We start from the raw sequence: 26,708 nt of genomic DNA, 5'->3' as shown, positions 1-26,708 counted from the left end.
ATTGACTATGACCGAGTTCAGAAGGTTTTAGACTGGCCTATACCACGAACAGTGAAAGAACTTCGTTCTTTTCTCGGTTTTGTTGTCTTTCTTTGAAAATCTGCACGGGAGTACTCTCAGCTCACACTACCGATGACCGACTTAGTGAAAGGTCATGGACGTAAGTCCAATCAGCCTATTACTTGAAAAAAGATTTGGATATGGCCTTCAGACTTTTGAAAGATAAAGTCAAGGAAGCACCTATCTTAACATTGCCTGATCCTAGTCGGCCTTATGTTCTTGAAACTGATGCCAGTGACTATGCTATCGGGGCTGCTTTATTTCAAGATGGTAGACCGGTTGCTTTTGAAAGTAAAAAGCTAGACGACACTCAATCTCGCTGGCCAACCCTTGAGAAGGAGCTTTATGCTGTGATTCATGCTCTCAAGGTTTGGAGACATTATTTATATGGCTCCAAGTTTGTGGTATTGACTGATCATCAATCAATCAAGTATGTGTGTGATGCGGATGATTTGAGAGGTAGGAAAGCTCGTTGGACAGAGTTAATGCAAGATTTTGATTTTGAGATCCGTTATCGGAAAGGGTACATGAATAATATTGCAGATGCGCTTAGTCGGATTAGAGAGGTGAATACTTTGTCGTTCACCGAGATTTCTACTGACTTATTTCAGTCATTGAGAGGGCTTTGCAGGACTGATAGTTATTTTGGTCCATTTTGGGAGAAGATCCAGGACGGGAGCTCATTGATTGACCAAGACTCGGTGACTGCGCAGTCTACCATTCAGGCTGCAGGAGGTCAGTGGATGATTTGGAATGATTTACTATTCTGTAATGACAAAATTTGTGTACCACAGATCTCGGACATTAGGTCCAAGATTCTGAGGGAGTGTGACGACGCCCCTTCTGCTGGACACCCTGGGGTACACAGGACACTATCATTAGTGAAACACACTTTTTATTGGCCGAAGATGAAAGGGTATGTAGAAGATTATGTTCTCAAGTGTCAGATTTGTCAGGCAAATAAAGCTGAACGCTTTAGACAGGCTGGGTTGTTGCATCCTTTGCAATTCCCAGGTAGTAAATGGGAAAGTATTTCCATGGATTTTATTACCGGATTGCCAAGAACACATCAAGGCCACGATTCTATTTGGGTTGTGGTAGATCGCTTGACAAAAATGGCTAGATTTTTACCGACCCGGAAGAATACTACAGCTACGCAATTAGCTCGGCAGTTTATCGAGCGATTGTTTAGAGTGTGCGGGTTACCACAGGACATAGTCAGTGATAGGGACTCTATGTTTACGAGTGAATTTTGGAAACTTGTTTTTGAGAAGTTGGAAACAACTTTGAATTTGAGTTCCTCTGATCATCCTCAATCTGATGGCCAGACTGAAAGAGTGAATCAGATTTTGGAGGATATGCTTCGAGCATATGTATCCAAAAGACAGAGTTCATGGGAGGATTATCTTCCTATGTTAGAATTTGCATATAACAGTACTAAGCATACGAGTACAGGGTTTAGTTTTTTCATGCTTATGTACGGTTTTCAACCAAGATCACCTGTTATAGTAGGATTCTCAGGACTTCAGCATGATGAAGCACGTAATTTTTTGCAAGATATGCAGGAAGTGTTACAAGTTGCAAAGGAATCTATTAGAAGTGCTCAAGACCGAGACAGGTTTTATTCTAATAGACATCGTTCACCGAGAGAGTTCTCTGAAGGAACGATGGTGTATTTGCGAGTTCCGAAAGATTCCGAGACTTTACGAACAGGCAGATCTCCGAAATTATCCCCTAGATACTGTGGACCATTTCGTGTTACACGACGGATTGGTTCAGTTGCATATGAATTGGAAAGTTCATCCTGTATTTCATGTCAGTAGACTTAAGGAAGTACTGGGTGGAGCAGATCAGTTAGTTACTCCTCAAGAAATTATAGATGTCCAGGACATGACATTTGTTCTGCACGAACCTGAAAAAAGATTCAAGGATTTCGTGAACGAAGATTACGTCATACGCTTATCACGGAATACAAGATCAAGTGGAAGGATCGTGTTGAGGAGGACGTTACATGGGAGACATTGACTTCTCTTCAGAGAGATTACCCTGGCTTTTTAGTGAGCTCAGGAGTGAGCTCTTAGAGGAAGGGGAGTATGTCATGTGCATAGTGGGTATCTACCGTGTGCTATACGCATGCAAGACTAGTTTCGAGGCTTGGGGAAGCTTGGAACTAGGCAGGCTGATTGACGAGCTGAGTTAGGGATATACTAACGGGCGGGCACCCAAGTATGGACGGGCGGACGGCCAAGTGTGGACGCCCGATCACCGGCCAAGAGCCTATAAAAGGGTGGCCAAGGTTAGTTATTGTATATAGAGAGTCTCGTGAGTTTGTGAGAGCTCTATGGTCTTGGAGCCTGGATCTAGTGCAGACGTGCACCTGCTTTATGCAGCCGAGGCCGGCAGCAGTCTCGAGGCCCGCGAGGGCAGCTTTGTGGCGGTATGGGACGTCGCGAGGAGGAGATTGGTCGGTACGTCAACCTAGTTAGCTTAGCTCGTGGCTCGGTGGGGACAACCAAGACTGTGGGCTTGCCCACGGTTGTCATGGTTGGGAGGTGAGTTAGGCCTGCACCCCCTCTGTTGTTTGTTGTTCGTTTGTTTGCAGGATTCGAGTTTCGAACCGAGATCGATCACGAGGGGATCCGTGGGGATTTGACACATCCTTCTATGGCTGTTGAGGGTTGGTCGACTGCTGTAAATAGCCTTTTATGGTTGGTCAACTTGTCCCGTGAGCCATACAAGAGGAGGTGAAGACACAAGGTTGTTCCGGGCTGATGCGGGAGTGCTATGGGCTGTCCATAGTTGTCCTGCATGTACTTGATGCTGGAAGTGCCTTCTTGTGTTGAGTATCATCAACAAAATTCTGCATATGTATTTGTTTTGCTTTCATATTGTACTGGAAGAGACAGGTGCTAGACACTGGAGAATCCCTGGGCACCCGTGAAGTTGTATTTGGAAGCACTCCTTTTTGGTAATCTAACCATAAGGGGGGGGGGGCAGCTCATCTTTTGGCCCTTAGTGTGGTGTACTGTGTAGATTTGTCATCTTCGTTTGTCGAGCTTGCTTATGTGTATTTTTCAGTTTTCATGATTGATAAGATTTTTCGTGTACAGTTTACAATACATCATCTTTTTGGGATGGGGACTCCTTTTTTTGGGACGCTAGCCTTGATATGCGTGCCTGTGTGGCTACGAAATTCTTTTATCGGTGAAATTGTCCGAGGGGTCTCCCTCGTCGTACCGTTCGTCAATCGGACACCCGAACATGCATTTATTAAGGTTAGAAGTGGTACCGTACTCTAACTAAAAATAACTAAAAATTTATGTAGAGTCTTATTCCGGTGTTTGGTTTGAGTGCCCTAAAATCCTATATTAGGGTAAAATCGCGCGTAGATTCCAATTTTGGACTCAGAATTTTAAGATTCCAAGTGGAAATAGCTCAATGATTAAAATTGATGATTTTTACATTATAAAAGGGACCATAAATTCATCTATTAAATGGATATATTATTATTAAAGATGGGCATGTTACAAAGTGTTATGTTTTTAGCAAGCTCCAATGTTAGCCATTTATTAGCATGAAAAACTTTTAGTGACTGATAAGCTTTTTTATGTGCAGCTAATGTGTTTCATCGGGATTTGAAGCCAAAGAATGTGTTGGCAAATGCTGATTGCAAGCTTAAAATATGTGACTTTGGATTGGCGAGAGTAGCTTTTCACGACACTCCAACAGCGATATTTTGGACGGTAAAGGAGGCTTTTCAAGTTTAAGACCCAACATGTGCTGTACCAATTACAAGGCATTGTCAGCATGGCAATGATGTGCATTGTAGCATTTCTGGCATCTCACACTTCTACACAACCATGTTTGACATTTATTGCGGTAATTTGATGTAGGATTATGTTGCCACAAGATGGTATCGCGCCCCAGAACTATGTGGCTCCTTTTTTTCCAAAGTAAGCCCTTGAATCCCTATCGGTCATCCTTATCATTTGTGGTAATCCAGAAGTGTATTCTGGGTCTTCTGCCCTTCTGCATTTATGCCTGAAGTATGTTGTTTATGTGATCTGTGCTTCTCTTCACAATCAAGAATGACAATTTATTGTCTCTGGTTCTTGAATGCTGTTGATTTTTTTTTTGTGCTTTGAATTTTTTGATTTGTTTTATAAAGATCCATGGTGAAGTTTACACTGTTAGCTAGGCACAATTCCAGGGATTCCTGTTTGTTTAAGTGAAAAATGGTAAGGTTCTAGCAGCTGTTTTAGTGGCCAGTCAAATTTTGGGTCTTGCTAGTTGCTGATTGAAATAGATTAGACACTATAATTGGCATTGATGGTGCAGCCTTCCAGGTTATATGTAGTCGCGGTTTTCTTACACCTTTGTACTTTTGTGTGGCAGTTTGCTTAGTGCTGTTTACTCAGTAGCACATTTACAGTTATGTAAGTGCAGGAATTTGTGCTTTTATTGTGGTGTTGGTGAGGGTTGGTGCAGATTCTGCAATAACCAGCATGGATAATGTAATATGTTGTAGGCTGTATAAGATATCCTCTTGCCTAATATGGTGCATCTGAGAGCAGAGCAAAACCTCTAAAACCATCTCTTTGCAATGAAATGGCAATTTAGATTTTGGCTACTTGAAAATCTGACGTAGCCTGCACCAATGAAACCCAATTAGAAGCAGTTTGCAGAGTAATTTAGAGCAGATGAGTTGTGTACTCGCAGTAGCACACTTACAGTTATGTAAGTAGCACATTTACAGTTATGTAAGTGCAGGAATTTGTGCCTTTTACCCTGATGTTGGTGAGGGTTCATGCAGATTCCAGAATAACCAGCATGGATAATGTAATATGTTGTAGGCTGTATAAGTTAACCTCTTGCCTTACTCGTAGCACAGCATGTACAGCAGGTAAGGGAATATGGTGCATCTGAGAGCAGAGCAAGACCTCTAAAATCATCTCTTTGCAATGAAAAATGGCAATTTAATTTTTTCTACTTGAAAATCTGACGAGACCTGCATCAATGAAATCTAATTAGAAGCAGTTTGCAGACTAATTTAGTGCAGATGAATATCATGTTACAACTAAACCTTTAGCAAACCAAGAAATGCTGTGACAGCCTTTTGCCAGCACTTTCTGCTGAATATTGAGTGATAAAGAAGCCTTTCTTGCAGTAAGATCGCTTTTGTCTGGTTTGCTCAATGGCAACTCGCTAGATTTTGACCCATTGGCCACCTCAATTGGCTTCCTTGTGACAGTCTACTCCTCAGATCTTCTCAAGGAGTACTAAAAGATTTTCCTGGTGATTGGGCACCTGCAAGAATGGATGCTTGACACATCTGTTGGGCTAAGGACCCTGTTCTACAAGACTATTTGTGGTTTCTATTTTTAGAACAGAGAAACACAAGGGATACACAAGGGTTTTGGCATCTAGCTCACTGCCCATTCATAGAGTCTCTCAGGCTGACCCCCGAGTTGGAGGTCTAGAGACGTACTTCTCATCTGAAGGAAGTCATGGCATCTCATACCACTAGGAGTGTCGTTGCACATAGTTCCGTGCTAGGTCTCGAGTCTAAACTGGCCTTAATAATTGACTTCTATACTTGTCCTATGAAGCGGGAATTATTATTACCATACAAACCACCACAACCCAACCATAGTCCGAGTTTGCAAACCTTCCCTGAGCAAGCCCGTTCCTCTACGAGTTGTGCGAGCCAGGCTTTAGTACACAGCGCATGTTCCTGCGCGGTCTCGGAACGACACTTTGTTGTTCACGCTGTTCTAGGTGTATGAGGAGTTGGGGCTGGTTGTATTGACTCATTCGAGGAGTCTGGCTTCATGCTAGTTTTATACCTGAGGGGAGCCTTGCTCTTTGCCAGAAGGCTAGCCATGCTTTTAGTTTTTCTTTTTACTTTGCTTTTTGTCTTTATCACTTTATACAATAAAATATTACTCAAATAATGCAAGCTTTTCCAAAGTTCTTTGTGCTTTGCTTTTCCGACTTTAGGGCCTTGCTTTTTGGCCGTACAGCTACTTTTTGAAAAAGCAACTTCTTGCTTTTCTGTCCTGCCCCCTTGCTTTTGGCCCTAGAGCTGCTTCTTTGTTTTGCTCCCTTACTTTTGGCCCTAGAGCCTACTCAATCCCCTCTTGCCAATGGTGCTCTTGGCTTGCCATCAACACAGTTTGACTTTTTGCTTTTCTCTGCTTTTTTGACAAAAACCGGCGCTTTTCCATGTGCAAACTTTATGGTCCCTGTCACCAAGCCTTCTTCCACCAGTCTAGTGTCTGGTCTGGGTAAGGGTTCCATCAAGTGAATAGAGCTAGGAAAGCCAACTAGTTACGCCAGGGCTGATTTGTCATGGATCTGTGGGAGTGAGCTTTCGCAAGTGTAGGGACACAGACAGGTGCTCACACTCTACAAGTACACGAACAGGTACTTGTAGTAGATCCGGTACACAAAGTGGTACTATTAGGGTTTCAGCAGGTGCTACCTTGAGTACAATTCTGATTTTCAGCAAGTACAGCTGGTACAGTTAGGCTTTCAGTAGGTGCAACAAGGAGTACAGTTCTGATTTTCAGCAAGTACAGCTGGTATAGTTAGGGTTTCAGAAGGTATGGTGGTTGTTACAGCAGGCATAGATGCATGTATATGCATTTATTGCCTTGTGTACCTGTTGTACTTGCTGGCATGCCCACGTGTACTTGACCAGTACTTGCTGTACTTGCAACTGTTGACTACCCACGTGTACCTGCTGGCTGCCCATATGTACCCGTTGTACTTGACTCTACTTGCCTGCTGAATTCATTGTACCAGCTGTACAAACAGTACCTATTGTACTTGCACACATGTGAAGTTCTTGATCTGCTGGATTGTACCTGCTACAAATTGTGCCGGTTGTATTTGGATTGTACTCACCGTACCAGTATATTTTCCTGTGGGGTGTTGTTAATTGCGCTCTTAGAGCTTCTGAGAGCCAGTGAAGGTTAGACTCACCAAGGAATTTGGGAGCAAAGCTCATTGGGGAGAACCAGGCCACGTTTCCTCCGCGGTGTACTCCTTGGCTTGCGTTAGTACGGGCGTGCCGGTGGTGCACGGTCTCGGAAGACGAGTAAAAGGCACGTGTACACCCAGTGAAGGTGGGAATGAGCATGTGATTTGGGGCTACTCCGACCAACATCTCTTCATCGACTTGAACCAGTTTTATTTGGTTGTTTTCACTCCCTTGTGGAGAAATTTGGCCAGTGAAAGGCACGTGTACACCTAGTGAAGGTGGGAATGAGCCTGTGATTTGGAGCTACTCCGACCAAAACCTCTACATCAACTTTTACCAGGTTATTTGGTTGTTTTCAATTCCTTGTGGAGAAATTTGGCCTGTCAGGCCCGTGACACTCGTACAAATATAAATACGCAAAGAAATACAAAAAAAAAAGTATTGAGGAGGGGGGGGAGGCTTTCCAGCCCCAGTGCTGGTGTCATTTGTATTTTCAGTATTTTTAGTATTTGTGTTGGTGATGTTGTTTCCATTGTTTAATAACAGTTAAATTAAGTGTTGTAAATATGTGTATATTTTCTTCTTATCTGTAGGCCTCCTGTAGGGAGCGGTCACATTGGTATCAGAGCCCGGTCGTCTCTCTTTCTCAAGAGGAGACACGGAGTTTTGAGATCGGAAGCAAGCACGAACACTTAATTCAATGGATAGCCAGGACAACCCATTGGAAGTGCCGAATTCGAGGGGCCAATCAAGTGCTTCACGGGATTCGGATACCTTTACATGGAAGGCATAAGCATTTTGAGAGAGTCTATGACAGTGCATGCATGGGACAGCCATCACGTGGTAAAGAACCCATGCACGAAAAAGAGCCCAATGCATTGAGGGTTGAGTTGGAGCACATGAAGAGGCTCTTGCAGGCAAAAGAGCAAGAGCTGAAATTCTTGCATGAAGACCTCCATGTACAAAGTGTCATAGAAGCCAAGAAAGCTGATGCTATGGTGGACATGACTTTTGAGTCTATGGCTCGAGAAGTGGACAAGAAGCCAAGGGAGTTGGCACTCTCTTATCTTATCCGCAAGGGTGACCTTAAAGAGGGAGAGGATGGACAGCTTATGTTCAAGAATCCATCCCGTTTGCAGTGGTCGGCATGCAAGCCAAAAGACCTTACCTATTGAGAGTTCTCATGGCAAGACAAGGCGTGCTCATGTAGAGAGAGCTGTCCCGTTGGATAAGGGTAGGAGAAAAAGAGAAGAACATGTACCACATCTCAAGAAGCTCAAGGAGTTCAAGGCAGGGGACAAGTCCGTGAAATTTGATGCCTTTCATGGAGAGTATGATGCCTCTAAGGTGCTAGCTTTTGTGGCCCAGTTTGATATTGCTTTTAGTGATGAGGACTTCACTGAGAAGTCCAAAATTCGTCATGCAAGTGTCATGTGCACAGTGTGTGTCTACCGTGTGCTACACGCATGCAAGACTAGTTTCGAGGCTTGGGGAAGCTTGGAACTAGGCAGGCTGATTGACGAGCTGAGTTAGGGAAATACTAACGGGCGGGCATCTAAGTATGGACGGGCGGGCGGCCAAGTGTGGACGTCCGATGATCGACCAAGAGCCTATAAAAGGGTGGCCAAGGTTAGTTATTGGATTATAGAGAGTCTCGCGAGGTTGTGAGAGCTCTATGGTCTTGGAGCCTGGATCTAGTGCAGACGTGCACCTGCCTTATGCAGCCGAGGCCGACAGCAGTCTCGAGGCCCGCGAGGGCAGCTTCGTGGCGGTATGGGACATCGCGAGGAGGAGATTGGTCGGTACGTCAACCTAGTTAGCTCAGCTCGTGGCTCGGTGGGGACAGCCAAGACTGTGGGCTCACCCACGGTTGTCATGGTTGAGAGGTGAGTTAGACCTGCACCCCCTTTGTTGTTTGTTGTTCGTTTGTTTGCAGGATTCGAGTTTTGAACCAAGATCGATCATGAGGGGATTCGTGGGGATTTGATAGTGGTATCAGAGCATACCTCGTGAACGAGCAAGTCGGTAGGTAGAGAAGAAGAGGTCGAAGAACGGTATGTGTTAAAAAACTTGCTGTTTTTTCTATGCATACTGCATATTTCAGAAATAGTATGTGTTTTTTCTTCATCAAAGACACCCATGTTGATGGGAGGTGGTAGTCTAAGTAGGGTTTACAAAGAAGAGGCCTGAATCGGTTGTGCAGTCGCATGAACTGGAGAGAGGAAAAAGAAAAAAAAGCAAGTTTGCTTTTCTGGTTCGAACGAGAGAGAGAGAGAGAGTGAGAGAGAAAGTGTTTGTGCGCTGGCGGGTACTGGCGTTGTCTATCGAAGGCTGGCGGGTCTCTGTTGCCGGTCCTGCAGGCGGGCGCATGGGCCTATGTGGCTAGGCAGCCAGGCCCATGTAGGCGCCTAGGCCAGGCGGGCAGGCGACCAGGCGAGCCCAAGTCTACGCCAGGCGGCCAGGCAGCCAAGCCACGTACGCGTCTAGGCTAGGCCAGGCGGGCTGGTGCCTAGGCCAGGCCAGCGCCCAGGCCATGCACAGCAGGGCGGCGCCCAGACCACGCACAGTAGGCTGGCGAGGCGCACGCAGGCGAGAAGTGCAGGCGACAGCCGCATGGGTGACACACGTAGGTGCCATGTGCCGGCAGCTCACCGTTGGGCTAATCCAAGAGGGAGGCGGAAAAAAAAACACAAGGAAAGCATTCGTTTTTCTTTTTGGAGTTTAATTTTTTTTAAAAAAGGTTTAAAAGTCCCTTCCCCTCTAAGGTTGCTAAGGTGTGTGTTTTTTTAAAGAAAAAAGAATATATATATATATATATATATATATATATATATATATATATTCAAGAAAAAAAAACACAAAAGCAAAAGCAAAAGCTAAGCTTAGCTTTTGAAGATTTTTGGCTTTTGGGAAACCTTTATAAACCCCCTCAAGTGGGCTTCTTGCCACACATCTCTCAAGTTCTCAAGTTTTCAAGCTCTCAAGCTCTCAAGTTCGCTCGCACTTTTGTTGTGCAAAGACCGAATTTTCTCTCCACGTATCCTCTTCACGATGTCGACCCAAGAATCAGAGTTGGAGCCCCTTGTGGAACGCGAAAGCTTACCGGCTACGGAAGGTACCGATGTCGATCTTTTTGACGATTTTGTGTCAAAATCCGATTTCCAAGAGTTCAAGGTAGCTCTCGAAGCTTCTTCGACGGAACGTCAGGCACAAATCGCAGCCCAGATGCAAGCTCTGCAGAACTCCATCGTTCTATTGACCACTACCCTCTCTACTTTCTCGGGTATGGATACCTTGGCTTCAGCTTTAGGCCCCAACATTACTTCGGAACCGTTCGGGGGCGAGCAAAAGCAGCGAACCAAGGAGATCGTGGACACGTGGCTACAGAAGTGGCAAGTTCACTTTCAGTTTCATCCATATGATGATGGAAAAAAGATACAGTTAGCAGCAGGTTTCCTGTCCGGCAAAGCTTTGCTTTGGTGGAAGGAACTCAACCCTAAGCCAACAACTTGGGCACAATTGGAAGATATCTTCAAGAAAGAATTCCTCAAGAAAGAGGATGATTACGATGTTGTTGCCCGGTTTTCAGCTTTGACCATGACCTCGCAGCACCTCACTTATGAGGCCTCCAGAAGTTTCGTGACTTGCAGATGAAAGCTACAAAGATGGATCCCACTACTCTTTTGGGGTTTTTCGTAGCTGGTTTACCAGACTCGCCGATTACAGGTTAAAAATAACAAATGTAAAACATTGGACGAGGCCATTCATTCAGCTCGTATCTATGATGATACGATGGTCTCTTCCAAGTCGAAACCTGTTACCGAGCAGGGAAACAAGCATAAAAGAAAGTTCTCCGCACCTATGGCTAACACGACAGAAGGAAAGTCTTCGGACTAACCTTCAACGAATTCAAATTCGACACCAGCGAAGAAGAAACGACTCCTTAGGGCTTTAAAGCTCAAGAAGGAAGGACGTTGTTTTATCTGCGAAGAAAAAGGACACAAGCGTAACGAGTGCCCGAAACAAAAGGGTACCAATTCAAACGTAGGACCCAAGCCAAAGGCAGCTAACCAGTTGTCTTTGATAGGTATGTCAATTACTGTACTTTCTTGTGCTAGTACTTGTTCTGATTGTCTGTTCAATTCTAAGGTATTTGGCATGCATGATCTTCTCTGAGTTTATGGAGAAGTGAATGGCCATAAGGTTTACATTCTTTTAGACCCTGGCAGTTCGCATAATTTTGTTAACTACAAACTTGTGGAGACATTGAGTCTTGATACGATACTCAGCGACCATACCTATGAGGTACGTCTACCTGCGGGAAGGCAAGTTTGGGATCCCAAGGTGGAGATGCTTCCAATCCAGATTTAGGACTACAAAGACACTCTGGAATGCTATGTTATGCATTTGGAAAATGTAGACTTGTTATTAGGGATTGAGTGGTTTAAGACACTTGACGTCCAGATAGATTGGTCTAGTCATATTTTTTCTTTTCAGCATAGGGACACCAAGTATAGTATTTTAGGTGATTGTATCCATCCCTCTCAAGCACCTCTTGTAAATACAATTGATTTTGGAAATATAATGAATTCTTCTTTGTATACCGCTTTCCATTGTGTATTGATTCCACTTTCTTCTTTTCTCATCCCTTCGTTGGATGTGAATGAATTAAGTGTGTTTGAAAGCAAAGAATTACAGAAGATACTTTCTTCTTCCTTCTTAAGGAACTGCCATCGGGTTTACCACCTGAACGGACAGTAGGTCATCGTATTGACTTGATCCCTGGTGCTCATCTTGTCAGTATTCCATCTTACAGGATGAGCCAAGCTGAGGAAGATGAGTTGGCTAAACAACTCGAAGATTATTTGAGGATGGGCCAGATCCGTCCAAGTAAATCACCTTGGGGTGCACCTGTGTTGTTTCATATCAGTAGACTTAAGGAAGTACTGGGTGGAGCAGATCAGTTAGTTACTCCTCAAGAAATTATAGATGTCGAGGACATGACATTTGTTCCGCACGAGCTTGAAAAGATTCTTGGATTTCGTGAATGAAGATTGCGTAATACGCTTATCACGGAATACAAGATCAAGTGGAAGGATCGTGTTAAGGAGGACGCTACATGGGAGACATTGACTACTCTTCAGAGAGATTACCCTGGCTTTTTAGTGAGCTCAGGAGTGAGCTCTTATAGGAAGGGGAGTATGTCATGTGGACACTGTGTATCTACCGTGTGCTACATGCATGCAAGACTAGTTTCGAGGCTTGGGGAAGCTTGGAACTAGGCAGGTTGATTGACGAGCTGAGTTAGGGAAATACTAACGGGCGGGCACCGAAGTATGGACGGGCTGGCGGCCAAGTGTAGACGCCCGATGACCAGCCAAGAGCCTATAAAAGGGTGGCCAAGGTTAGTTATTGGATTATAGAGAGTCTCGTGAGTTTGTGAGAGCTCTATGGTCTGGGAGCTGGATCTAGTGCAGACGTGCACCTGCTTTATGCAGCCGAGGCCGACAACAGTCTCGAGGACCGCGAGGGCAGCTTCGTGGCGGTATGGGACGTCGCGAGGAGGACATTGGTCGGTACGTTAACCTAGTTAGCTCAGCTCGTGGTTGGGTGGGGACAGCCAAGACTGTGGGCTCGCCCATGGCTGTCATGGTTGGGAGGTGAGCGAGGCGTGCATCCCCTTTGTTGTTTGTTGTTCGTTTGTTTGCAGGATTCGAGTTTCGAACCAAGATCGATCACGAGGGGATTCGTGGGGATTTGAGAGCAAGCATGTTCTTGAAGGGGACAGTTGCCCAATGGTGGATCACTGAAAAGACCACCGAAGATCTCGTTTGCACTTGGAAAGAGTTAAAGGATAGATTTTATGCCCAATTCTTGCCTCTTAATGCGGAGCAAACTCTCACCCAAAAGTGGGATTGACTTGAGCAAAAAGATAATGAAAGTGTGCAGCAGTATGTCAATAAGTTTTGGAAAGTGTTGCTTGAGGTAATTCCCTTTATGAAACTCCCCGAGGATGAAAGAAAGAGGAAGTTTCGCTCTAGATTGCAACCAGCTTATCGTTTGGGCATTGAATTGCATGTGCGGAGCTTTCGTCGCGGGAGTAAAGCTATAGGACAGTTCTATCGGACAACGTTTTTTGGACGAAAACGCGTTTCGGGCACGTTTGGACCTCTGTTTTTTAAAAAAGCAGGCAATTTCGAGCACTGTGGGTAAGTCATCGATTCTCTGCAGAACTTTGTTTTAAGAACTGCAGGAAGACAGATTGACTGTGCAGACACTGTGGGTGCTGCAAAGAGGTCAACAGTTGCCACTGGGTGTATGTATGCACATTGGAGTCACTGGTTGTGACATTTAAGAGTACTACAGTACCGCTGCAGAAAATACAGCAGTTTGTGCAGGACAAACTAGAGTGCTGTTTCTGGTAAAATTGGAGTCACTGGTTGTGACATTTAAGAGTACTACAGTACCGCTGCAGAAAATACAGCAGTTGTGTGTTTACCAAGATGTCAAATGATGGGATAACCCAGATTGTGGCCGAGAAGCTTGATAAGAATAACTTCCATGCTTGGAGGTTCAGGTTGACGAATTTCCTGATGGGAAAGGGCTATTGGGACTACATAGAAGGTGAGCACGAAGAGGCACCAGAGATACCGGACATATATCTGACTGCTGCAGATGTGAAAGAGTTTAAAGACTGGAACCAAGGAGCCAGGAAAGTTATGTATTGGCTCTCCATTAGTATACAGGACACCATGATTGGGCACATTCAGGATGCCAAGTCCCCCAAGGAGGCGTGGGACACCTTGGTAAAGCTTTATGAAACAAATACCGAGGCACGTAAGATACAGTTGAAGAATGAACTTCATACTGTGGAGAAAAAGAGTGTGGAGAAAAAGAGCATGTCTGTGAATGACTATGCGTTGAATATAAAGGGTATTGTGGAATCCCTTGCATCTATTGGTGTGTCAGTAGATGATGATGATAAGGTGGAGGTCTGTCTACGTGGTCTCGGGCCTCTGCTCTTGCTTTGGAGCCATTGGTGCTCAAAATTAAGCAAAGATCAAGGGGGTTCTAAGGGCAAAGAGAAGGTTGTCCCAAACTTGCAAAAAGGTGGACAACCACCTAAAAAGAGCTTCTGGGATGTCCAGAAGGGAGGTAAAGCTAAACTGGGCCAAAGAAGAACAAATTTGGCTTGACCCCCGAGCAAAGGGAGCAATATGTAAAGGAGGGGAAATGCTTTTCTTGTGGGAGCAAAGAGCATATGTTCAGACAATGCCCCAACCGCAAACCAAAGCATGAGGACAAGCAACCCACAACCCAAGGCAAATGTGCATGCAGTTTCCGATGTGCAAGGAAACACAAAGCATGATGGAAAAGAGAGGATGGTATGCAAAGCATAGGGTCAAATCAAGGATCAGTCCGCTCTATTTATGTTTGATGATTGTGCAACAGATAACTTTATCTCTATTCAGATGGCAGTTGCCTTGGGTATTGAAGTTGAGGACATGGGGCCTCAAATTGAAGCAGGAGCTGCCTTTGTTGGAGAGCTGTCGATTGTATGATACCGAGCTTCATATGGATATCTATGAGAAAGAACTCTTGGCTGTAATTCATGCCTTAAAGATATGGAAACATTATTTTCTTGGGGCTAAATTTGTAGTCAAGACAGATCATCAAAGCTTGAGATACTTTCTATCTCAAACAAAGCTTTCGGAGAAGCAGAAGAGAATGGCAAACTTTTTTTCCATGTTTCATTTTCAAATTGTACGTACTCCGGGAAAGACGCCTCCAGGTTTGCTTCAGCCATTGCCTATTCCCTCGCAGCCATGGGAAAGTATTACAATGGACTTTATTATGGACTTGCTTAGATCCTAGCATGGGAATGATGCTATTTGGACCATTGTGGATAGGTTTAGCAAGCAAGCTCACTTCTTGCCCCGTCAAGAAAACCATTAAAGTTGATCATATGGTGAAGCTTTTTCTTGCTAACATCTTCAAGCATCATGGTATGCATAAGTCCATTGTTGGGGATAGAGATCCCAGGACTACGAGCCTCTTTTGGAGGGCTTTATTGGATAACATGGGCACTAAACTTGAGTTTTCATGAGCTTATCATCCCCAAACGGATGGCCAAAGTGAAGCTGTAAATTTAGCCGTGTTGGATTTGTTGAAGTGTTATGTGGCAGATCAGAAGACTGCATGGGAGAAGTATCTTCCACTTGTAGAGTTTTCCTACAACAACACAGTTTATGCCTCCACGGGAAAGGCCCCGTTTGAGATTATTTATGGCAGAGTGGTCTCGCCACCCATCCTTCGTACAAAGGATGAGATTTTTTGCAGTTGATGAGTATGTGTGACTTGGATGTAGTCTTTGCTCAGGTGCGGACAGCCATTGCAAGGTCACATGATAAGCATAAAAGGGCTGTTGACAAGCATAGAAGAGGAAGGTGATTGGGTATTGCTGAAATTTGAGAAAGCTAGGCTTCGGAAGAGGCCAGGACGTGAGGGATCATATCCAAAGCTTTCTACTCGATATTATGGACCCTTCCAAGTGATTGACAAGATCAATGAAGTGTCCTTCAGGCTTGCTTTACCCCGCCATTGGAAGATTCACAATGCTTTTCATGTGAGTCTTTCGCGGAAGTATGTGGGGCCAGATCCAGAGGAGCCTGTCACTGAATATCGACCAGAAGTTGATGAGCTTAAGGAGATCCTTCAACCAGCGCAGATTGTATTTCACAAGGAGAGAAAGTTACCAGATGGAAAGCTTTCCAAGAGATACCTTGTGAAATTTAAAAATTATTTACCAATTGATGCAAAGTGGGTAGATGAGGATTATTTTGCTGACTACCCTCAGCTTCTCCAGGCATATCTTGAGGCTTTTCAATTCAGGTCAACTGTTTAGAAGCTTGGGAGAATGTCACCATTTAATCCATCTCCATTTCTGGAGCCACTTCTATGGGACTGTCACTCCATAGAGCGGCCATATTTGTGCCATGTTCACATGGGGCCAGGCCAGTGTCCCATGTGGAAGGGCCAGTTTTATAGTGTCACATGGACGGGAGCCAGATTAGTGCCACCCGTGTGCGACCAGTGCTACGTCACATGGACGGGAACCAGTTTTGTGTCACCCATGTGATTTGCTTCGTGCTGTATGGACGGGAGCCTGTTGGTGCCACTCGTGTATGGCGAGGATGGTGTCTTACCTATGGGACTGTCACTCCATAGGAAGACCAGGACATATTTATTTATATTTGTCGCGCCAGTTTTGTGCCCGACAAGAACCTCTTGTACAACTTTCATGAAAGAGAGATTTCGTCCATTATTTGTGTACATGCATTATGCCTGCATGCATGCATAAATTTGTTTTTGCATGACTTGTTTGTGTGTCTGCTTGTTATGTCGTGCCAGTACACTGGACGGGGATGTCCTTAGTGTATCGTAGAATGCTGTTTGCTGACATGGTGGTGTGGCGTGTGAACAGGTGGTAAGTATTTTCATTTTGCTCTTTTTAAAAGGTAAAATCCATGAACTAGAGTAAACCTTAATTTTTATAAGGCTATGTGTTCACACACATTTAAAAGAAGGGCTGGACATTTTCTAGTGAGGGTGCCCATAGTATTAAATGGGTATTAAGGTTTTATTACCTTTGATAAAAGCTTCTGCATGGAACATTTTTGGAAATTTTTCCCACGTGTGGTGGGTTGGTGGGTTTTTTTTCTCTGCATCGCCTCTTTCTCCATCGTCTCCTTACGGTTGCTGTACCCACCTGCGTGCAGCTACCGTACCCGCTTGCTGTCCACGCCTAAACCAGTTGTTGTACCCGCCTCGTGTACTTGTTGTTGTACCCGCCTGCTACCCACGCTTGAACCAATTGCTGTACCTGTCTGCTGACCACGCCTCCTGTACCTGCTATTGTACAGTATCCGCCTGTTGTACCAGGCTTGTATCTGCTATTGTACAGTACCCGCCTGCTATACCAGGCTTGTACCTGTTGTTGTACAGCATCCTCATGATCATTTATTGTCTTGTGTACCTGCTGGTTGCCCACGTGTACGTGACCAGTACCTATTGTACCTGCAATTGTTGGCTACCCACGTGTACTTGCTGGCTGTCCATATGTACCCGTTGTACTTGATTGTACTTGCCTGTTGAATTCATTGTACCAGCTCTACAAACAGTACTTGTTGTACTTGCACACGTGAAGTTCTTGATGTGCTGGATTGTACGTGCTACAAATTGTGTCGGTTGTATCTGGATTGTACTCACCGTACTAGTATATTTTCCTGTGGGGTGTTGTTAACCGCGCTCTCAAAGCTTCTGAGAGCCAGTGAAGGTTAGACTCACGAGGGAATTTGGGAGCAAAGCTCATTGGGGAGAGACAGGCTACGTTCCCTCCGCGGTGTACTCCTTGGCCTGCGTTAGTACGGGCGTGGCTGTTGGTGTACGGTCCCGAAAGACCAGTGAAAGACACGTGTACACCCAGTGAAGGTGGGAATGAGCCTGTGATTTGGGGCTACTCCGACCAACACCTCTTCATCGACTTGAACCGGTTTTATTTGGTTGTTTTCACTCCCTTGTGGAGAAATTTGGCCTGTCAGGCCCGTGACACTTCTACAAATATAAATACTCCAAGAAATACAAAAAAAAGTATCGAGGAGGGGGGGGGCGGCCCTTTTTGGCCCCAGTGCTGGTGTCATTTGTATTTCCAGTATTTCCAGTATTTGTGTTGTTGATGTTGTTTCCATTGTTTAATAACGGGTAAATTAAGTGTTCTAAATATGTGTACTGTGTTCCGATCTGTAGGCCTCTTGTAGGGAGCGGTCACAGAGTGATAGGTCAACATGAGGAGATAATGATGCATGCTAATGATGGAGTTGATTCGGTTTAGCTCGTCATTGGATTTCTCGTTAGTGCTTTTTGTCTAGAAGATAGAGGATACTTGTAGGATGTGCGTGTATTATCGTGCACTGAATAAGACAACCATCAAGAATGGGCTTCCAATTCCATGCATTGATGATATCTTGGATAAGCTTGAGGTTGTGGTATGTTTCAACCTAATAGACCTCAAGAGTGGGTATCACCAGAGATGAGGGTAGCACCCCACATTGTACATAAGATTGCTTTTAAGACAAACCTTTGGTCTTTATGAGTTTTTGGTAGTGCCTTTTGGCCTGAACAATGCTCTTGCAACTTTTAACAAGACAATAAGTATAGGTCATTGTGCATAGAGCATAGTAACAGGAAACAACCGTTTTCTAGCCCAAAAACGCGGAAATAAGTATAGGTCATTGTGCCGTTTCCTGAGAGTCGTCGTTTTCGTTCCCGTTTCTCTGTTTCCTCATCTCCCATAAAAAGATCACCTATTGATTTGTCTCATCTAGTGCTTTCTTAGTGATTTTATAGAAATTTTGCTCACTATTTATTTCAAATTATGATCGTGTACTCTCCTGAAACTTTTCCCTAGTTATTAATTTTCTCATTATTTTTATAGATGTATCATACATCGATCGTTTCCTAACTGTTTTTGTTTCATAGTTTTGAGCTGTTTCCGTTGCCCAAAGGTCGGCCATTGCCGTTTCATGCAACTATGGCATAGTGCTACGGCGGATACAACTGGTTGGTGAACATAACGAGGAAGTGAGAGATAAGAGTTGACGAACTATGAAGAGAAAGAAGGATAGCACAGTCAATGATTAATGATTTGATTGATGTGTATACGAATAAGTACAATATTGTTTTATAGGATTCAAAGCCTTGTCTTTTGACTTAGTCACACTCACATGGGAATGACACTTGGCAAGAGTTATGACATCATTACTTATTACATGGACACAATATCTAGCCTTAACACCTAAGCTCACTAACTATTCTAAGGGATGGTTCACACATAATACTCCAAATATCTAGCAATCCTACCTTTGGAGCTAAGGAGGTGAGGCCGAACACGAAAGGAAGTCACTACCTTCTAACCCCATAACATGCTGTGTTGGAGCCGACTCATTATGCACACCTCCCGTGTCATAATAGCTCTCCAATCACATCATGCAATTGAGGCGGTAGGGCCAACACTTTAGTCACTCCTTGGCTCCTAATTGGGATAAGGATAACACAAAGCCTTTTATAATTCAAGGCACCTACACAAACATACGCACAATCAGTTTCTAGCACTGCGTACAATGTGAAATGACAAAGCACATAGTTGGATGAACAACTTTGTACTCCCGTGTAGCTTCTTTTATAGCTTGGTTTAAGTTCTTGCTTTTATACTTGCCCTCTTCAAGGAACATTGGGGTTTTGTAGGCTTCTAGAATTGACCTAGAGCCAATTTTACCAATAGCACTCTAACTTGGGATTTCAGATTGGGTGGGCTGCTTGTGATCTCCACTAGGCCATGATCTCTTCAATACTCATTCGTGTGTTACCAATAGCACTCTAACTTGGGATTTCAGATTGGGTGGGCTTGTTGTGATCTCCACTAGGCCATGATCTCTTGAATACTCATTCGTGTGTATCTTCGGGCCGATTTGCTTTTAATCCTTCCTAGTGTCTCCTTCATGTTGTAAGGAGTCATAAACTTCTTGTGAAACCTTCTTGCATCTTTCAAGTCCTTTCCCTTTGAACCTTGATAAATGGGCCCTCACACGCCTTATGCTGCCAGTAGCTACCTACTCACAATACTTGCACTTCCATTTTTAGCCCCAAATTTATCATATTTTGATTGGCGAGTGCCGTATTTCCATGCGGCATCAATAGGCCAGGGCATGAGTTGAAATTTGGGGCAGCCTGGCACAAAAAAATCCAATTTAGAAATATGTTTTTTTCTTCCAAAAATAAAGCAAAATCTGCATTCACTGATTGTACTTACCTCAAATAGAAATCGTGGTAGACCCACCAAGATTGGGGATGATTGGTTGGGTGATGAAATCAACAAAAGGTGTAGGCAACAGAGAAGTGTCTCCACGCAAGATGGCTATGGGGAGCGTTTTTTGTTTCTGTGCAGTATGTGAGTCACTATGAGATAAGGGAGAAAAAAAATTAAAATATTTTCTTGATAAAAAAACGTATCATATGTTTGAAATGTTTACTAAATGCTTCGCACCTTGGCCAGGGTATGAAACACGTTTCGTTGCAACTATGAGGCAATCATCCTGACATGTGCACAATGTGTATCTACCGTGTGTTACACGCACACAAGACTAGCTTCGAGGCTGGGGAAGCTTGGAGCTAGGCAGGTTGATTGACGCTAAGTTAGGGATAGACTAATGGGCGGGCACCCAAGTATGGACAGGCGAGCACCCAAGTGTGGATGCTCGACGATCGGCCAAGAGCCTATAAAAGTGTCACATGCACTCTGCACTCAGTGCATGGTGACAAGATGGCTCATCATCAGAAGTGCAGCAGTTGTACAGTTTTAGAACCCAATAGGATGATATTTGTCGTACGCCGTGACCCCATTGTACATCCTCAGTCCAGGATAAGTCAGGCACGAGCTACGTAGGTCATTCCTCAGCCTTAGTGGGTCGGTCAGTCAGTCAAGTCCCTTAACCCACTTGGAGAGAATCATTCATGCACGTAGAGTCAGTAGAAGCCTTAGGGTGTGCATCAGAAAGCACTCCGCATCTTGCATAATATGCATACATATGCCTGTGCATCATTTAGAACATCCCCAAAGCCTTAGGGAATTTACTGGGATTTATCTGGTATTTTTTCCATATTTATTAGTATTTATTTATCATTTGCATTATTGGGCATTTATAAATATTAACTTTATTAAATGACCAACCTCCAGTTAGTATAAATAGGCCTTCCTAGAGCCTCTTTTATTCATTCAGTCTTCATTGTGCTAAGAGCTCCCCTCTTTCTTGCTTTCAGCCCAAGACTAATCCAGCCCTAGAGCCCATAAGCTTGCTTCTCCAGCCCGTGAGAAACCCTAGCTTCATCCAGCCCTAGGCGCCTGCATTCAGCCCTGTTTCAGCCTCAGTTCAGGCCCAGATTCAGCATACTATTCATCCTCAGTTCAACGCCAGATTCAGCAGTTTGCAGCCTGCATATACCTGCATTTTTGTCCAGCAATCAGCAGTTTTCTCTGCGTTTTTGCACAGCCGTACAGCAGCAGCTCCTGCAGCCCCTGTTTCTCATGCGTTTCAGTCCTCAGCCCTCTCTATACCTCAGCGTTTCTGTCCACAGCAGATTCCAGCCCTGAAGGTTCAGTCTATTGCAGTTTCCAGCCCTAAAACTGTTGTTTGCATCAGTGTCCAGCATTCTGTGCATCATCCACACATTCAGCAGTCATCTGGTGAAGGTAACACAGCATTCATATGTGTTTTCAGCATTCTAACAGTGTGTAGAACAGTCCACCTTCTTCTTCTCTCAGCCTCAGGTGTGCAGCCCTTCCTCATGCCCTTGGGAGGAGTGCAGAGGCTCGAGATCAAGTCATTGAGGTGTTTCTACAGCAGTGTACAGATCAGCCCGCTCTCCGATCCTCCGAGATCTTGCGTTTGGCTTATCTACAGTCCAAATTCATTCTCTCTAAAGAAATAAAGCAAATACTATCTCGTTATCGGGATAGGGGGCCCTTCAGTGGGTAATTCGGGACCCAATCTGGTGTACAGTTCTCATATCTCTCCCTCTCATCTCTTTAAAGTTTGAAGTATTGAAATGGATTGCTAAACTCACGAAACTCAGGATACAGAAGATGGTGTGAGCATATTGTGTGACAGGATCTTCCAATACAAAGACTTCCGCCGCATATCACATTGGTATCAGATTCAGATTGTCCACACACACCGTATCCTAGCGTGGGGGCATCCTTGGATGGTTAGATTGCGTTCCGGCACGACCACCAACTTCAACATCATGTCTACAGGAGAGAGTACTCATCAGCCGGAAGACGTCTCCCCCGAAGGAGACCTTGTTCTTCCGCCTAGAGCAGACACCTTAGCTCTTCTTCGAGCTCAGAACCAGCTTCTCATGGAGCGTCTCCAACTCTTGGAGGCAGCAGCAGCACGTCCTTCTACACCTCCAGCAGCACCCGACTACATCTCCCTCTTCTTTCAGATGGAACAACCAAGGAGAGAGGACGAGGCCCGAAGGAAAATAGAAAAAGAAGAAAGATGGGACTATGAGGAAGCCCAACGCAGGATCGACGAAGACCGGCGTCAGGCTGAACTCGCCGCTCGGGAACACCAACGTGAACTTGATCGAGAACGTATGTTACTCGAACACCAACGGGAAAAGGAGGCCATACACTTGAGGTATCAGCAGCTCTCCTCAGTCTCCCCAGTCATAGGCGTCACCAGCCAGCAGCCCGCAGCAGCATCAACCACCATCATTCGCAGTCAATCAAACTTCAGTAAGTATGATGGTAAGTGTGATCATTCATTCGTGGATTGGACTCCAACATTCGGTTCACAGTTCGTAACTTTGAACCAAGTACATATGACCGGGCTCTGACTCTCGCTCAGAATGAAGAAATGAAGATGAAAGGAGGCAAGCCCAAGCAGTCATCTCAGTCCAGTACCAAACCCCAACAGGGGAAGGGTAATTCGTCTTCTAAAGACACTAAGAGAGACAACAGTCCTAGCTCTAGTTCAGGGGGTAAGGAATCCAAGCCTAAGAAGACCCTTGAGCAAAAGGCTCAAGCAGGCATCACTGGAGGTTATCTTCCTCCAGAGGAGCAAAGATAGTATCAATGAGAAAAGAGATGTTTTTTCTGTCATACCATTGGGCATGGTAAGAAGGATTGTCCAAAAAGACAAGCGGAGCAAGCCTCCAAAGAGCCTTCTGCCACAGTTGCCGCAGTATCCCCCGCTTCTCGAGACCTGCCTGCTACCACCAATGCGGTTCAGATCTTACCTTCTATGCATTCCATGCCGTCCGTGGTACTTGATGCTAAGCAAGAGGGTGAGGCAACAACCACACAGAAAAGCTTGATCCGAGCTTATGGCTCTGCCAAGGACCAACAGTTCATAATCCTTTTTGACATTGGCAGTTCAGAGGACGCCATCTCTCCCCAGTTGGGTACCAACATGAGTTGTACCTTAGTGCCCTATCATTTGGAGGTAGACGGGTTTACACCTGGTCTCTGTACCCACATCTCTCAGAAGGCACAACAGTTTTCTTTTCACGTTCAAAAGGCCTCATTCTAGCGAGATTTCATTGTCTCTCCTCTTTTGGGATGTGACATGATCTTAGGAATCCAGTGGTTTCGTGAGTATGAACCTATTCCCAATTGGGGGCAGGACACCGTTATCATCTCTAAAGTTTTTCCTGAGCCTGTCATGATTCGGGGAGATAGAAGCATTCTTGGCGTTCCTATGATTTCTCATCTCCAGGCCCGACGAGCTATGTGCAAGGGAGTAGAGGGAGCATTAATTTATGCTCAGACAGCTTCTATCTCATCAATAATCGCTGTCTCATCATCTTCAGTCCCTCAGTTAGCAGATCTCCTTTCTCATTCAAACATTTTTAAGGATGATCTCCTACCCAGTATCCCACAGTTAGCAGAACCTTCTAGCAAGTTTCTCTCTTGTCTTTCCAAGACTTTCAAGGGCAAGCTAGAACAGCAGTCAGTTCTCAAACATTGGAAACATGTTCCTTATGGACACATTTTCCCAGTCACCACAGACCACCAAGCACTTAAGTGGCTCCCGACGATGCCAAGTGCCTATTGGAGTGCTCCGCACACTAGACAGGGTCAGCTCTTCCAATAAGTTGGAGGAATGATTAAGTACATCCCTGGTCAGCATAACCCAATAGCAGATGTTCTTAGTAGAAAGACCAGCATCCCGACCAGTCAGGAGTCTACTATTCTCAACATCTCTGGAAAAGACTTAGAAGATCAGTATGTCGATTCCGCAGAGTTTGGTACTCAACCCAGTTTGGCCCTCAATTTTGAGCCTGGCCATCATTCAGTTCACAAACAGGCATGTAAGTTTAGACGAGATATCCACTTCAAGGAAGGGGATTGGGTCTCTCAGTGCATCATGAAACAGAGATTGAAACAAGTGGGCAAACGTTGTCCCAAGCTTTCATTCCGTAGTTTTGGCCCTTTTCCAATAGTTAAGAAGATAAGTGATGTCTCAATGAAGTTAAAGTTGCCTGCCAGATGGACAATGCATGATGTTTTCCATGTTTCTTGGCTAAAACCATATGTTGGTCCAGAAGTGTTTGATAATTCAGATGAATAGTAGCCAGACGTGGTAGACGAGGCAGAAGTAATTGAGCCTGAGCAGATCCTTGTTCATCGATGGAAGCATGGTTCCGGTCGCCGGATTCGTCAGTTCTATACGAAGTTCCGAGATCGAGGCACCCACGAAGCCGTATGGCTCGACGAGGAGTTCTTCCAGGAGTATCCCCAGTTATTGGCGGACTACTTGGAAGCCATGAACCTGCCGTCAAGCTAATCAGGAGGGAATGTCACATGCACTCTGCACTCAGTGCATGGTGACAAGATGGCTCATCATCAGAAGTGCAGCAGTTGAACAATTTTAGAACCCAATAGGATGATATTTGTCGTACGTCGTGACCCCATTGTACATCCTTAGTCCAGGATAAGTCAGGCACGAGCTACGTAGGTCATTCCTCAGCCTTAGTGGGTGAGTCAGTCAGTCAAGTCCCTTAACCCACTTGGAGAGAATCATTCATGCATGTAGAGTCAGTAGAAGCCTTAGGGTTTGCATCAGAAAGCACTCGGCATCTTGCATAATATGCATACATATGCCTGTGCATCATTTAGAACATCCCCAAAGCCTTAGGGAATTTACTGGGATTTATCTGGCATTTTTTCCATATTTATTAGTATTTATTTATCATTATTTGCATTATTGGGCATTTATAAATATTAACTTTATTAAATGACCAACCTCCAGTTAATATAAATAGGCTTGCCTCGAGCCTCTTTTATTCATTCAGTCTTCATTGTGCTAAGAGCTCTCCTCTTTCTTGCTTTCAGCCCAAGACTAATCCAGCCCTAGAGCCCATAAGCTTGCTTCTCCAGCCCTTGAGAAACCCTAGCTTCATCCAGCCCTAGGCGCCTGCATTCAGACCTGTTTCAGCCTTAGTTCAGGCCCAGATTCAGCATACTATTCATCCTCAGTTCAACGCCAGATTCAGTAGTTTGCAGCCTGCATATACCTGCATTTTTGTCCAGCAATCAGCAGTTTTCTCTGCGTTTTTGCACAGCCGTACAGCAGCAGCTCCTGCAGCCCCTGTTTCTCATGCGTTTCAGTCCTCAGCCCTCTCTATACCTCAGCGTTTCTGTCCACAGCAGATTCCAGCCCTGAAGGTTCAGTCTACTGTAGTTTCCAGCCCTGAAACTGTTGTTTACATCAGTATCTAGCATTCTGTGCATCATCCACACATTCAGCAGTCATCTGGTGAAGGTAACACAGCATTCATATGTGTTTTCAGCATTCTAACAGTGTGTAGAACAGTCCACCTTCTTCTTCTCTCAGCCTCAGGTGTGCAGCCCTTCCTCATGCCCTTGGGAGGAGTGCATAGGCTCGAGATCATTGAGGTGTTTCTACAGCAGTGTATAGATCAGCCGCTCTCCGATCCTCCGAGATCTTGCGTTTGGCTTATCTACAGTCCAAAGTCATTCTCTCTAAAGAAATAAAGCAAATACTATCTCGTTATCGGGATAGGGGGCCCTTCAGTGGGTAATTCGGGACCCAATCTGGTGTATAGTTCTCATATCTCTCTCTCTCATCTCTTTAAAGTTTGAAGTATTGAAATGGATTGCTAAACTCACGAAACTCAGGATACAGAAGATGGTGTGAGCATATTGTGTGAGAGGATCTTCCAATACAAAGACTTCCGCTGCATATCACAAAAAGAGTTTCCAAGGTTAGTCTTTAGTCATATAGAGTCTCGCGTGTCTTTGTGAGAGCTCTATGGTCAGGAGCCTGGATCTAGTGGAGATGTGCACCTGCTTTATGCAGCCCAGGCCGGCAGCAATGTCGAGGCCCGCAAGGGTAGCTTCGTGGCGGTGTGGGATGTCACGAGGTAGAGATTGGTCGGTACGTCCATCTAGTTAGCTCAGCTCGTGTCTCGGTGGGGAGAGCCAAGACTTGTGGGCTTGCCCACGGCTGTCAAGGTTGGGATGTGAGTCAGGCCTGCACCCCCGTCATGTTTGTTTGGTTTGTTTGGTTTGTTTGCAGGTTTCGAGTCTTGTACCATGAGCGTCCTACGAGGAGATCCTATGGGGATTTGACAGTGGTATCAGAGTAAGCCTCGTGAACGAGCAAGTCGGTAGGTAGAGAAGATGAGGTCAAAGAAAAGAAGAAGGCGAGATATGCTTTCAACTGTATGAACAGTTTGAAGAGAGAAAAAAAAAGAAATAGCCTGTCGGCTGATTGTTCGTAAGAGAGAGAGAGAGAGAGAGAGAGAGAGAGAGAGAGAGAGAGAGAGAGAAGCTTGTGTGAAAAAGCTTGTATACGCAGCTGGACTGGTTAGTGTAGGCAGGCTAGCACGTTTGCGCTAGTAGCATGTACACGCAGCCAAGCGTAGGCGTCACCAGTATGCGCAGGCAATTGCAAGTGCGCATGCAGCAGCGCAGGCAGGTTGTTACAGCAAGTACACGCACGCAGGAAGTTGGGCGCCGTGTATAAACAGGCGTAGTCAACCAATTGTATGCGTAGGTGGCCAAGTCTATGCGTAC

At 44.9% G+C, this 26,708-nt stretch overlaps 1 protein-coding gene across 1 annotated transcript in view; it reads left to right on the top strand.

Annotated features, from left to right (window-relative positions):
- LOC147636652 (mitogen-activated protein kinase 15-like) overlaps positions 1 to 26,708 on the top strand; it is an 81,855-nt gene that overhangs the window by 9,206 nt on the left and 45,941 nt on the right. The window contains exons 4-5 of the mRNA XM_086800114.1: positions 3,676 to 3,803; positions 3,954 to 4,013. Of these exons, the coding sequence (XP_086656240.1) occupies positions 3,676 to 3,803; positions 3,954 to 4,013 (188 nt within the window). The remainder of the gene's footprint in view (positions 1 to 3,675; positions 3,804 to 3,953; positions 4,014 to 26,708) is intronic.

Source organism: Cibotium barometz, chromosome 7 (genome assembly GCF_041138505.1).
Source record: "Cibotium barometz isolate CiBa-2024 chromosome 7, ASM4113850v1, whole genome shotgun sequence".
Taxonomy (NCBI): Eukaryota; Viridiplantae; Streptophyta; class Polypodiopsida; order Cyatheales; family Cibotiaceae; genus Cibotium; species Cibotium barometz.
The sequence above is the reverse complement of the archived record's forward strand: the minus strand, read 5'-3'. Positions and strand labels throughout refer to the sequence as shown.